Here is a 13,255-nt window from a genome sequence, read left to right on the forward strand (position 1 = left end):
GTGACCTACTGCAGGACAGGCCCAACAAAGAAAATAACAGAACGCCACTAGCCATCACCTTCAGCCCCCAACTAAAACCTCTCCAACGCATCATCAAGGATCTACAACCTATCCTGAAGAACGACCCATCACTCTCACAGATCTTGGGAGACAGGCCAGTCCTTGCTTACAGACAGCCCCCCAATCTGACGCAAATACTCACCAGCAACCACACACCAGAACCACTAACCAGGAACCTATCCTTGCAACAAAACCCGTTGCCAACTCTGTCCACATATCTATTCAGGGGATACCATCATAGGGCCTAATCACATCAGCCACACTATCAGAGGCTCGTTCACATGCGCATCTACCAATGTGATATATGCCATCATGTGCCATCAATGCCCCTCTGCCATGTACATTGGCCAAACTGGACAGTCTCTACATAAAAGAATGAATGGACACAAATCAGACGTCAAGAATTATAACATTCAAAAACCAGTTGGAGAACACTTCAATCTCTCCAGTCACTCGATTACAGACCTAAGAGTGGCTATCCTTCAACAAAAAAGCTTCAAAAACAGACTCCAACGAGAGACTGCTGAATTGGAATTAATTTGCAAACTGGATACAATTAACTCAGGCTTGAATAGAGACTGGGAATGGATGAGTCATTACATAAAGTAAAACTATTTCCCCATGTTATTTCTCCCCCCCACCCCACCCCCCACTGTTCCTCTGATATTCTTGTTAACTGCTGGAATTAGCCTACCTTGCTTGTCACCATGAAAGGTTTTCCTCCTTCCCCCCCCTGCTGCTGGTGATGGCTTATCTTAAGTGATCACTCTCCTTACAGTGTGTATGATAAACCCATTGTTTCATGTTCTCTGTGTGTGTATATCAATCTCCCCTCTGTTTTTTCCACCAAATGCATCCGATGAAGTGAGCTGTAGCTCACGAAAGCTTATGATCTAATAAATTTGTTAGTCTCTAAGGTGCCACAAGTACTCCTTTTCTTTATGGGTATTGTGCCAGTTGTCCATGAGCTCCTGCAGCTGCTGTTCATAATTAGGACAATTAACATGTGGAGGAGACAAAACACTCAGAATGTAAGGAAAAGTTAGCAAAAAATAACAAAAATCAACCCCCACTCTGATAAAGTACATCTGAAATAAAACTTTATATAAATTCTGCATCCAAGTAGGAAGATCTAGTAGGTAAAGTGTTGTACTAAGATTCAAGATCAGCTTTCAGTTCTGGCTCTGCCACAGTCATTCTATATGACTTTAGGCAAGTTTAGCAACTCTCTCTGTGCTAAGTTCCTGTCTGCAAAATGGAGATAATAGCGCATCCTTTCTCCGACATTTTGTCTGCCTTGTCTGTTTAGATTTTAAGATCTTTAGGGTAGGTACTGACGTCTCACTCTGTGCTTGCACAGCACTAGGCACAATGGGTTTCAGATTTGGGCTGGGACTGTTAGGTGCTACTGCAAACAAATAACATAGCGTGGTCTCAGGTTCTGTGGTGTTTAACTAATGTGGAGAACTAGAAGAATTCTTACACTGTCTCCGCCTCAAAGAATTCTTTCACAACAATGACAACACCAATCACAATTACCATGTCCCCACTGACAATTTAAGAAAAAAGAATCATCTGACTGGATAGCACAGAGTGCAGAAAACCACACTCTTGATTACTTCAGGAAAAAAAATTGACTGCAAAATCCTTAACAAACATCACATCAACCATAATCTCTCCACCTGCCAAAAGAACAGCCAAATCGTACCCAAAATCTAAGCACCGGATAGTGATCAAACTGGCAAACAAAGAGTGTGCCTTTGTAGTCCTCAACACGATGACTATGTTAAAGAGGTCAACTGACAACTCTCCTATACCACCTACTATAAAGAACTCAGAAGACCCCACACCACAATTTACTCAGGAATTTAAGGATTCCATCAAATCCTTCCCCATACAACTCCAACAGAAACTCCACAATCTCACCCACCCACCCAAGCAACCTTCTACATGCTTCCAAGATACACAAACAAGGGAACCCAGGCAGACCCATCATATCTGGCCACAGCACCCTTACTGAAGAAATATTGGGACTCATAGAACCCATCCTCAAATCACTCATCACACAAAGGGCCAGCTTCATCCAGGACACAACTGACCTCCTCCACAAAGTCCACAGTATTAAAAGCTTCCCTCGGAACACCAGCCTCGCCACTCTGGATGTCACTTCCTTATACACCAACATCCCTCACAATGATGACCTCAAATATTTACAAGACAATGGACAACCCTCTGATATCCACCCCAAACACATCATCAAACTCATCCATTTCATCCTCACTCATAACAATTTTACATTCAATAACAAACATTTTGTTCAAACCATGGGAACAGCCATGGGTACGAGGATGGCTCCCCAATATGCCAACCTCTTCATGGCCACCTTTGAAGAATTGCTGGACCAAAGCACCATGAAATCAATAATACATCAATGATATTTTTCATCCTCTGGACAGACGGCTTAAACTCCCAAATAGATTTTCACCAAAACTTCAACAACCACCACCCATCCGTTAAGCTCTCTCTGGAACACTCCCACACTAGCATCGACTTCCTGGATACCACAATCAGTTTCAACAATGAAACCCTACAGACAACCATGAAGAAGAAACCCCCAGATCACCACACCTACTCTTCATAGATCCAGTAACCACTCCAAACACACCAAGAAATCAGTTATCTACAACCAGGTATTCAGATACCACAGAATACTCTCCAAGAGAAAGTCCAGGATATACAGTTTAATACTTAAATTTGCCTTTGCCAAGCAAGGACACTGCACCAGAGAAGTAGATTGCATCATGGAACCTGCCGCCCAAATGCCCCCAAGAGAACCTGCTTCAGTACAGAAATAAAACCCCCTATGACTGCACGCCCCTAGCTGTCACCTACCACCCCACACTGGAACTCATACAGGATATCAAACTGCCACCCATACTCAATGGGGACCCCATCCTTAAAGCAATATTTCCTGAACCTCCCAATCCTGACCTTCAAACAACATCCCCCCCAACATCACAAGCTCATCATCAGGAGCAAGCACCTTTCAAGATCCATGGATCCTACGCATGCCTATCACAATATGTGGTGTGCCTCATCCAGTGCACTAAATGCCCCAGTAACAAATATGTGGGTGAAACCAGACCCTCACTATGCTCTCAGATGAACTCACACAGGAAAATGATAGATAAAAGCAACCTATTACCTATGGGTGAACACTTTTCAGAAAGCAATCACTCTATATCTGACCTATCTGTCCTCATCCTCAAAGAAACCTGCACAACACTTTCAAAAGATGAGCCTGAGTGCTTAAATTCATAACTTTGCTAGACACTAAAAATCTGGACATAAGAGTGGCCATACTGGGTCAAACCAATGGTCCATCTAGCCCAGTATCCAGTCTTCCAACACTGGCCAATGCCAGGTGCTTCAGAGGGAATGAACAGAACAGGCAATCATCGAGTGATCCATCCCCTGTTGTTCACTCCGAGCATCTGACAAACAGAGGCTAGGGACACTCAGAACATAGGGTTGCATCCCTGATCATCTTGCATCTTGGCCAATGGCCATTGATGGACCTAACCTCCATTAGTGCTTTTTTTAAGCCTGTTACAGTTTTGGCCTTCACAACATCCCAACAATAAGTTCCATTGTATTGTGTGAAAAAGTACTTCCTTGTGTGTGTTTTTAAACCTGCAGTGTAATAATTTTATTGGGTGACCCCTGGTTCTTGTGTTTACCTAAAGGAGTAAATAACACTTTCCATATTCACTTTCTCCACACCAGTCACGATTTTATGTATTTCTATGATATCTCTCTGAGTCGTCTCTTTTCCAAACTGAAAAGTCCCAGTCTTTTTAATGTCTCCTCATATAGAAACTGTTCCATGCCCCAATCATTTTTTTTGCCTTTCTTAGTAGCTGTTCCAGTTCTAATAGATCTTTTTTGTGATGGGGCAACTTTGTTCCCCAGTCACCCAGTTCTGTGAGATCCCGTTGTCTCTTTGCAGTCAGCTTTGGAGGAGGCAGCATGGGCCAGGGGAGCTGAGGGTTGTGGGGATATGTGGGGAATACAAGAGCAGTTCCTCTGAAACTGTGACAATGATATGATATTTTATTTCATTTTTTCTAGAGGCCCTAATCTAGCACAGTGCTTAAACATGCTTAAATTCAAGCACTTGAGCAGTTCCACTGATTTCAATGGGACAACTCAGATGCTTATAGGTAAGCATATGCTTAAGAGTTTGCTCGATTGGGGCCTCAATGTCAGAATATATTTAATAAGAACTGGAAAGTCACACTATTAAACTTTGTAATATTAATAGCAAAAGTGGGCCAGTTATGAAGCTTCCATCCAAATTCAAGTTTCTAAACTTCAGATCCAAACCCAAGCCACTTCACAAGAGTGTTGGGATTCGGAATTCTGAACTGGTCATTCATAAAGATAAACTTCACCCGTGAAGGTGAAATCTGGACCTAGATCTGATCTTCCTCATGTTTCTGAGTGGTTTGGATTCTGTGTCCTAGTTTGGGGTCCATCTCTAGTTAAAAGTGAACTGTAAAGAGAAAACAGAATGGCAGGCAAGCTGAGAAACGTGACTTGACCATCCCTGCTAACTGGGCTGGGCACAGGAGATTGAGCAGAGAAATCCATTTTTATTTACTTTCTAAAAATTCTTTCAAACCACTATCCTCCTGCCATGAAATCTGTTTTTACAGGTTTGCTAATGATGCCCCATATTCATCATTCTGTGATACTACAGATACCAGAAAAGTCAGATGCCAGAAGAGACATCATAGCCCCAGGAGGGTTAGTATGAGATTTCTGGTACCTGTGGTGCCCAAGAGAGCCAATGTCTCCTTGTAAACCCTCAGAAGAGAGAGCAGATTTAAATGTTCAGAGTTCAAGAGGGCATGAAACTGTTAAGAGGTAAATGGGTGGGGTCCGCGCAGTCTGCCTGGAGGATTCAAGCTGGTGGGTTCGGACAGCCAGCCTGGGACGACGGATCCCCCTCGCCCCCCTCCAGGGGGTGTCAAGAGGGGACCACTGCTCGGATGGCCCCAGCCCCCATTGGGTGCATTTCCACCAAGGCGGTGCACCACAACTGGCTCTGGGTCAGCTGGGCCAGTGGACGGTGTGAGGCCGGTAGTGGCCCCCAGCGCGCCAGGACTGGGTCTTCTTCGAGTCGGGTTGCTTGGGAATGCAGCCCAAAGGTGGTGGTAAACTCCATCTAAGGCTAAATACTGGCACAAGACCGACAGTCAACAAATACCATAAGGGAAAGTTGAAAAGAACTTTGAAGAGAGAGTTCAAGAGGGTGTGAAAACATTAAGAGGTAAACGGGTGGGGTCCACGCAGTCTGCCTGGAGGATTCAACCCGGTGGGTTTGGTCAGCCGGCCCAGGACGATGGATCCCCCTCACCCACCTCCAGGGGGCGTCGAGAGGGGACCACCGCTCAGACGACCCCAGCCCGTTGGATGCATTTCCACCAAGGCAGTGCACTGCGATCAGCCCTGGGTCAGCTGGGCCCATGGATGGTGTGACGCCGAGGTAATGGCCCCGGGCGCACCGGTTCAGGGTCTTCTTCGAGTCCGGTTGCTTGGGAATGCAGATTTAAATGGGAGGGAAAGTAATTTTATATGGTTAAATTAGAACTGATTCCTGACATAATTATTGGGTGCTAATATTATCACAAGAGCTTTAAAAGAGCATATCAAAGGATTGGTTTACAAATATCTCTGTTCTTCACATCAGTGGTTGTCAACCTTTCCAGACTATTGTACCCCTTTCAGGAGTCTGATTTCAGCCCTAGGTGGCAGGGCTAGAGCTTTGACTTCAGCATGTATATCTTAGCTTCGCAGGGACCCTGCTTGCCACCCCCTAATGCTGGCCCTGCACTTACAACTCCACCCTCAAACCCATCCCACAACTCCCAGATTGAGAAATACTGATCTAGTATATAGAGCAGTATAAACACGTCAATGTCTGTATGAAATTACAGTTTGTACTAACTTTGCTAGTGCTTTTTACGGAGCCTGTTGTAAAACTAGGCAAATATCTAGATGAGTTGAAAACTAGGCAAATAGCTAGATGGTCTACCCTACGGAAGACCTCTACATACACCAGGGGTACTTGTGTCCCTGGTTGAGAACCACTGCTTCCAACTGATAAAATACATCAGTGCAATCGAGAGCTTTTTCATGTGTAGCTCTCTTTTAGAACAGTCTCCGTGTGTTATTACATAGTATCGTAAAACATGACATCAAATGTAGCTCTAGAAATCAAAACTCCTTTGTCTCTTGAGTACTTGACCTAAACGCTGCTACATACCATCAACACCTTTAAATTGTGCCCTCCCTGCCCCCCACTATCAGCAGTTATCAGTCGCCTCTGGTTTGAACTTTCATTTTCTTGCCTGGAGGGTTCCTGACATTTCTTGAATTTGCAACCCAGGGAAAAAACAACAAGACTGAAATGTAGACAATAAAGTAAATCTGAGGCTTCACAATAGTCTTATTTTGCTTGGATTACAGTTCCATATGGTCTTGCCCTTGGAAAGCATTTTTTACGGCAGGATTAAAATATATGGATCTGAAATATGTTGCTTTAGCTTGCCAGTGTGACCTTCCACTGTGGTGGTCAGACATATACCTTTTACTCATCCCGTTGATTGTAATATATTGCTACACAACAGGCAGATTAGCTGTGTTTAATAATGGAAAACAGAATCTGATCCTTAACTTCCTAATGGCAAAATTCCTCGTAGCACTGGTGGTAATAAGGACTGCCTCTTAAAATGTACTGTGAATACATGTAACGTGGTGGTCATTATGAGATTTTTGTTACTGCAGTTATCTGATGCTGTTAACTTCACTTACGGTGCTTGGATACACAAGTTGCTTATGCCAGAAGGTAGATATCTGTGCTTCTGGGTTTTTTTCCCCCTTGCATAAATTGAGGCAACAGTGGGATAAACCCTACAATCTTATTTTGAATCTATATTTTATTTATCAATTTTATTTTGAATCTGTATGTATGACACCAGTGGGACTTTTGCTTGAGTAAAGAATGCAAGATTTGGCCCTATACAGTCTAGTTGAGAGGAAAGAGGATGAGGAGCCCTGGTTAACCTTATTTTCTAATTACTGCAAATAGATTATTTATTTTATTCAGGTTCTTATACTACATGTATTACTCTGGTACCTGAGTACTAATTGGTTGTTTCACTTTGCACCTCTCCAAGTTGGGGCCAGAGCGATTTCATAGTCACAATATTCAAGCCAGTACTGGGAATTTATAGACTAGAAACAAATCTCAGGTTATCCTGTTTATTTTTTTGTATATCCATGTAATATAAAAGAACACTGATAAAGACACAAGGCCTAATTCTCCTTTCAAGGGTTGCACTGGTGCAATTGGAGAATTTGGTCCATTTTCTTTAGCCGTACACATAAGAAGAAAACAAGGAAAGAAAAAGTGGAACTACTAAGCATTGAGGTTGAGATGGAAATTAAAGATAATCTAGGTGTGGGCTAACACCTAAATGAATACTTTGCCTTAGTTTTTAATAAGGGTATTGAGGAGGTTGGGGAGTAGCAGGGTGGCTAATGGGAACAAGGATATGGAAGTAGAAACTACCACATCCAAGGTAGAAGCCAGATTCAAACATTTTAATGGGATGAAATCAGGGAGCCTGGAGAATCTTTATTCAAGAATATTAAAGGAACTGGCACATATAATTGCAAGCCCAATACTGAGTGGCTTTCATGAATCTGTGGACTCAGGGATTGTAACCTAGGAAAGGAGAATTGCACATATCAAGTACCTATATTTAAGAAAGAAATAAAAGATCTGGGAAACTGCAGGCCCGTTAGTTTGGCCAGAAGTGAATCAAAGGTCTTAAAACAAATTTTGAAAGAGAGAATAGTTAAGGATATCGAGATAAATGGTCATTGGGATAAAATACAACATGGTTTTACAAAAGGTAGATCATGCCAGACCAGCCTGATCTTTCTTTGAGAAGATAACCAATTTTTTAAACAAAGGGAATGCAGTAGATCTAACATATCTGGATTTCAGTAAAGCATTTGATACAGGTCCACATGGGAAATTATTTGTTAAATTGGAGAAGAGGGGGATGAATAAGAGAATTGAAAGGTGGGTAAGGAACTGGTTAAAGGGGAGACTACAGAGGGTCATACTGAAAGGTGAACTGGCAAACTGGAGGGAGGTTACTAATGCAGATCCTCAAGGACCAGTCTTATTTAATATTTTCATTAATGACCTTGGCACAAAAAGTAGGAGTGTGCTAATAAAATCTGCAGCTGACACAAAGTTGGAGATATTCCCAATATAGAGGAGGACCGGAATATCATACAAGAAGATTTGGACCACCTTGAAAACTGGAGTGATGGAAATGGGATGAAATTTAATAGTACTAAGTGCAGTGTCATAGCTTTAAGAACTAACAACAAGAGTTTTTACTATAAATTAGGGATGTATCAGCTGGAAGCAAGAGAGGAGTGGAAAGACCTGGGTGTATAGGTCAAAGACATGATAACTATGAACCGCCAACATAATGGGGCCATGAAAAAAGCTAATGCAAATCTAGGATGCATGAGACAAGGAATTTCCAGTAGAGATAGGAAAGTGTTATTACCATTATACAGGGCACTGGTAAGATCTCATCTGGAACACTGTGTGCAATTCTGGTCTCCCTTGTTTAAGAAAGATTAATTCAAATTGGAACAGGTGCAGAGACTGGCTACTAGGATGATCAGAGGAATGGAGAACCTACCTTACAAGACTTACAGAGCTTGGCTTGTTTAGCCTAACAAATACAAAAGCTGAGGGGAGATATGATTGCTCTTTATCAATACATCAGAAGGATAAACACCAGGAAGAAAGAGGAGTTATTTAAGTTAAGGGCCAATGTTGGCACAAGAACAAATGGATATAAACTGGCCATCAATAAGTTTAAGCTTGAAATTAGATGAAGGTTTCTAACCATCCAAGGAGTGAAGTTTGGGAACAGCCTTCCAAGGAGAGTAGTGGTGGCAAAAAAAACCTAACTTGTTTAAAGACTGAGCTTTACAAATTTATGGATGGGGATGATATGATGAGATTGCCTACAATGGCATATTCACGACTGCTATTAGCGAATATCTCCAAAAACTGGCAATGGGACACTAGATGGGGAGGACTCTGAGTTACTACAGAGAATTCTTTTCCAGGTGTCTGGCTGGTGCATCTTCCTGAGTTGCTCCAGATCTAACTGATTGCCATGTTTGGGATTGGGAAGGAATTTTTCCCCAGATCAGAGACTGTTGGGGTTTTTTTCCTTCCTCTGCAGGGTGGGGCACAGGGTCATTTACTGGTTTGAACAAAAATAAATAAATAGTGGATTCTCTGTAACTTTAAATCAAGTCTTGAAAGCATGATTTGAGGACTTCAGTAACCCAATTAGAGGTTATGGGTCCCCTACTACAGATATGGGTGGATGGGGTTCTGTGGCCTGCAATGTGCAGGAGGTCAGACTAGATGATCTTGGTTCCCTTCTGGCCTTTGAGTTTGAGACTTTGGCCTAGTAGGGCCCGATAAGACTGGTGGGTGACTACTGGTATGGTTAGTGTGTGTTTAAATCTGTTTAATTTGTTTTTATTATGTTTTGGGAATGCCTTTACCTTTAAAATAAATATGCTTGCCTAGAAAGAGCTGGGTGGTAACTTTTAACTGCTGGCAATACACTGTTCATAGCCCTTGAAGAGAAAGCAACACACAGGCAGGCACTGTCCATTAGGCAGATTGGCTTGCTGGGGATATCACAGTATGTGGCAGGGAGCTATGCAGCGTTAAAACTCCCTGGTCAGAACTTCAGAAGGGAATGGGTCAAGGCTTCCTGCCCAGAGAAAAGTGATGGCTGGAGAGCTGAGATCCAACTTGGCACTTCTGGAGTTGACCACAGAGGCGGGGATAGAAGTGCAGTTACCTGAAACTGTGACAGTAGCTAAGGCAGCATTTAGCCTCAAAGCCTGCCATTGCTGATGATACAGAAGGAGGAGAGAACTCAGCTTGCATCTTAGGTTGATCTGAAGGGCTGGCAACAAGAAAAAACGTTTTTATTTAACTTAAAACTGAGCATAGTTGATATAGAAATAATTCACAGATAAGGAATACGGAACCCATGGTACCATTTGTGGAGGGTTTCTTTGCAGAGAAAAACCAAAAACTTTAAACAACCCCTGAAATGTTTCCTTTAAGGTTTGGTAGCATATGGTATGCAACAGTTATTTTTCTATTTACTGTGCTTCAGCCTAAAATCATATTTTAAGACAAAAGCTTTCGTCTTTGTTGTAGCTAATGGCAATGCATTTATTAAAATGTTTCACTGAATTCAGTTTTCTTTGGGGAAAATAGAGTGGTTTGTCTGAAGTCTTCTGCATTTGAATGCTCCAGAAAATATGGCCCCAGGTTTGTACATAAACCAGGCTGTATGTGTTCCCTGACAAATGCTTAGCAACTGTCAATGTTAGAATGGAACCTTCTATGACACAGCAAGTGAAATGAGCATGGTGTAATCTGAATTTACACCAGGACAGACAATAACAGAAGTGAGTCAGTTGTTTGTTATTTGTCATGAAATAAATCAGGATTAATTTTAATTCAGATGTCACTAAAATATTCCCTTCTTAAAAGCTGTTATGATCTAAACCAGAGGTTCTCAAACTGTGGATCAGGACCCCAAAGTGGCTGGCTTAGACTTGCTGGGGCCTGGGACCCCAGCGGTGCAATGAAGTTTGAGAACCCCTGATCTAAACCTTCCTTTTATAAGTTATTAACTTGAGTGCATAAATATTCTCATGAACTAGCAAAACAACTGTTAATCAAAAGGATGATCACTTCTCACTGAGATTTCCCATTTCCCATTCCCATATCACTCCTGTGGTGAAGGCAATCACCACAGGAGTGACATCCAGAGCACCGAATTCCAGCACTGCTGTGTTGATGGAGGTAGCATCCTGTGATGGGCCACTAGTGAAAAATATGGCAACTTTTCTTACGAGAACACCCTGACGAACCCGCTTGAACACATTCCTTGCAATGAATCTCATGGCCATTCCAATATTGCGTCTGCCCGAGGACCTCTCCAGCGGTATTCTTTGGACTGCTTCCAGCAGCAAGCTGTTCCTCTGGAATTCCGGGAATCGGATGAGGTACCTTGTGTTGGTATTGTATGAAACTATGGAGATGCGGGCACCAGTCGGACAGTTGCTTTCACTGAGCTTGATGACCCGCAGCAAAGATATCACAATATCCCTCATTCTTTCAAATGCTGCTGGGGTAACATCTTCAGACATATCGAGGGCAAACACCAATTCAGTTGGATATACTGGACATTTGGCTGTACCTTGAAATAAACGTACTGTGTGAAAGGGTATCCATAAACCAATGTTGTCATTGCTTCTACAGTCTAAGGAAGAAACAGAGTATAGAGCTATTTACCTGATAAGCAAGATAGAAGGGAGTGAAGGGAGAGAAAAAAAGAGAGAATTACCCTTTGTTTTACAGTTACTTGATTAGATTGTATCCATTCATACAGTGGCATGAAATTACTATAAGGTGAGTGCACAACTGGTTGAAGGACCAAACTCAAAGAATAGTTATCAGTGGTTTGCTGTCACTTTGGGAGGACATATCTAGGCATACTGCAAGGGTCAGTCCAGAGCTATTTAATATTTTCATTAGTGACTTGGATAATGGAGTAGAGCGTATGCTTATAAAATTTTGAACATGACAACAGGCTGGAAGGGGCTGCAAGCACTTTAGAGGACAGGTTTAAAATTCAAAATGACCTTGACAAATTAGAGAGTTAGTATGAGATCAGCAAGATGAAATTCAATAAAGACAAGTGCAAAGTACTACAGTTGGGGGGGAAATCAAAGTACAACTACAAAATGGGGAATAACTATCGAGGTGATAGTACTGCTGGAGAGGAACCTGGGGGTTACAGTGGACTACAGACTGAATGTGTCATTAACGTGATACAGCTGCAAAAAGACTAATATGATTCTGGAGTGTATTAACAGGAGTGTTGTATGTAAGACACAGGAGGTAATTGTCCCACTTTATTTGGCACTGCTGAGGCCCCACCTGGAGTACTGTGTCCAATTCTGGGTGCCACAATTTAGCTGAGAAAGATGTGGACAAATTGGAAAGAGCTCAGAGAAGAGCAAGAAAAATGATAAAAAGCTTAGAAAACCTGCCCTGTGATGAAAAGTTTTAAAAACTGGGCATGGTTAGTCTTGAGAAAAGAAGACTGAGGGGGGAACCTGAGAACAGTCTTCCAATCTGTTAAGGGCTGTTATACAGAGAACCATGACCATTGTTCTCCATGTCCACTGAAGGTAGGACAAGTAATGGGCCTAATCTACAGGAAGGGAGATTTAGGTTAGATATTAGGAAAAACTTTCTAGCTATCAAGGTAGTTAGGCTTCCAAGTGAGGTCATAGAGCACCCATCATTGGAAGCTTTTAAAAACAAACTAGACAAGCTGCTCAGGAATGCTCTGGGTTTACTTGGTTCTGCTGCAGCACAGCAGGCTGGACTCAATGACTTCTTGAGGTCTCTTCCAGCCCTATACTTCTATGATTCTATGTGATACTCTTGCTTTGAATAAAGAGCCTGATTCAAAGCTTCTTGAACCTTTGGATTAGCTCCAGAATCTATATAATCTGCTTCTGTCATCAAGGGGGAAATTGTACCTTCTCTTCTATCCACTGGTGCAGAGGACCCTACAGCAGTCAAACTGCAGTTCTGCTGAGTAGAATTTAAGAAGGCCATGCTTAGGGTATTTACCTCCTTCATGGCCCGGAGCCCAGAGGTGTGGAGGTTGCATGTGTTCTATTGCACAGGAGGGTGGGGGCTCCATGGCTGAGGGGCAGGTGATAGGAAGGTACTTTCCTCTCTCCAGCATAGAGTTCCTCAGTACCCAGTTGAGTTACTTGCGCAAGGTGCTTTGGAGAGCAGGTTAGCCCAAATGAGAGAGAGACAAAGAGGAAGAAAATATTAATGGGAGCCAATTAAGGGAGATCATGTAGTGGAAGACACAATGAAGATGACTGGATGTGGAAGCTGCAGTATGTACATGATCCTGGACGGGGTACCTGAAAAGAGTTTCATCTGCATGAAGTGCCA

At 42.5% G+C, this 13,255-nt stretch overlaps 1 protein-coding gene across 1 annotated transcript in view; it reads right to left on the reverse strand.

The window, feature by feature from the left end:
* LOC119850867 (collagen alpha-4(VI) chain-like) overlaps positions 1-13,255 on the reverse strand; it is a 91,987-nt gene that overhangs the window by 12,160 nt on the left and 66,572 nt on the right. Inside the window, 3 exon segments of the mRNA XM_043507126.1 lie at positions 767-780; positions 10,968-11,468; positions 12,600-12,611. Coding sequence (XP_043363061.1) covers positions 767-780; positions 10,968-11,468; positions 12,600-12,611 — 527 coding nt within the window.

This window comes from Dermochelys coriacea, chromosome 2 (assembly GCF_009764565.3).
Source record: "Dermochelys coriacea isolate rDerCor1 chromosome 2, rDerCor1.pri.v4, whole genome shotgun sequence".
Classification (NCBI taxonomy): Eukaryota; Metazoa; Chordata; order Testudines; family Dermochelyidae; genus Dermochelys; species Dermochelys coriacea.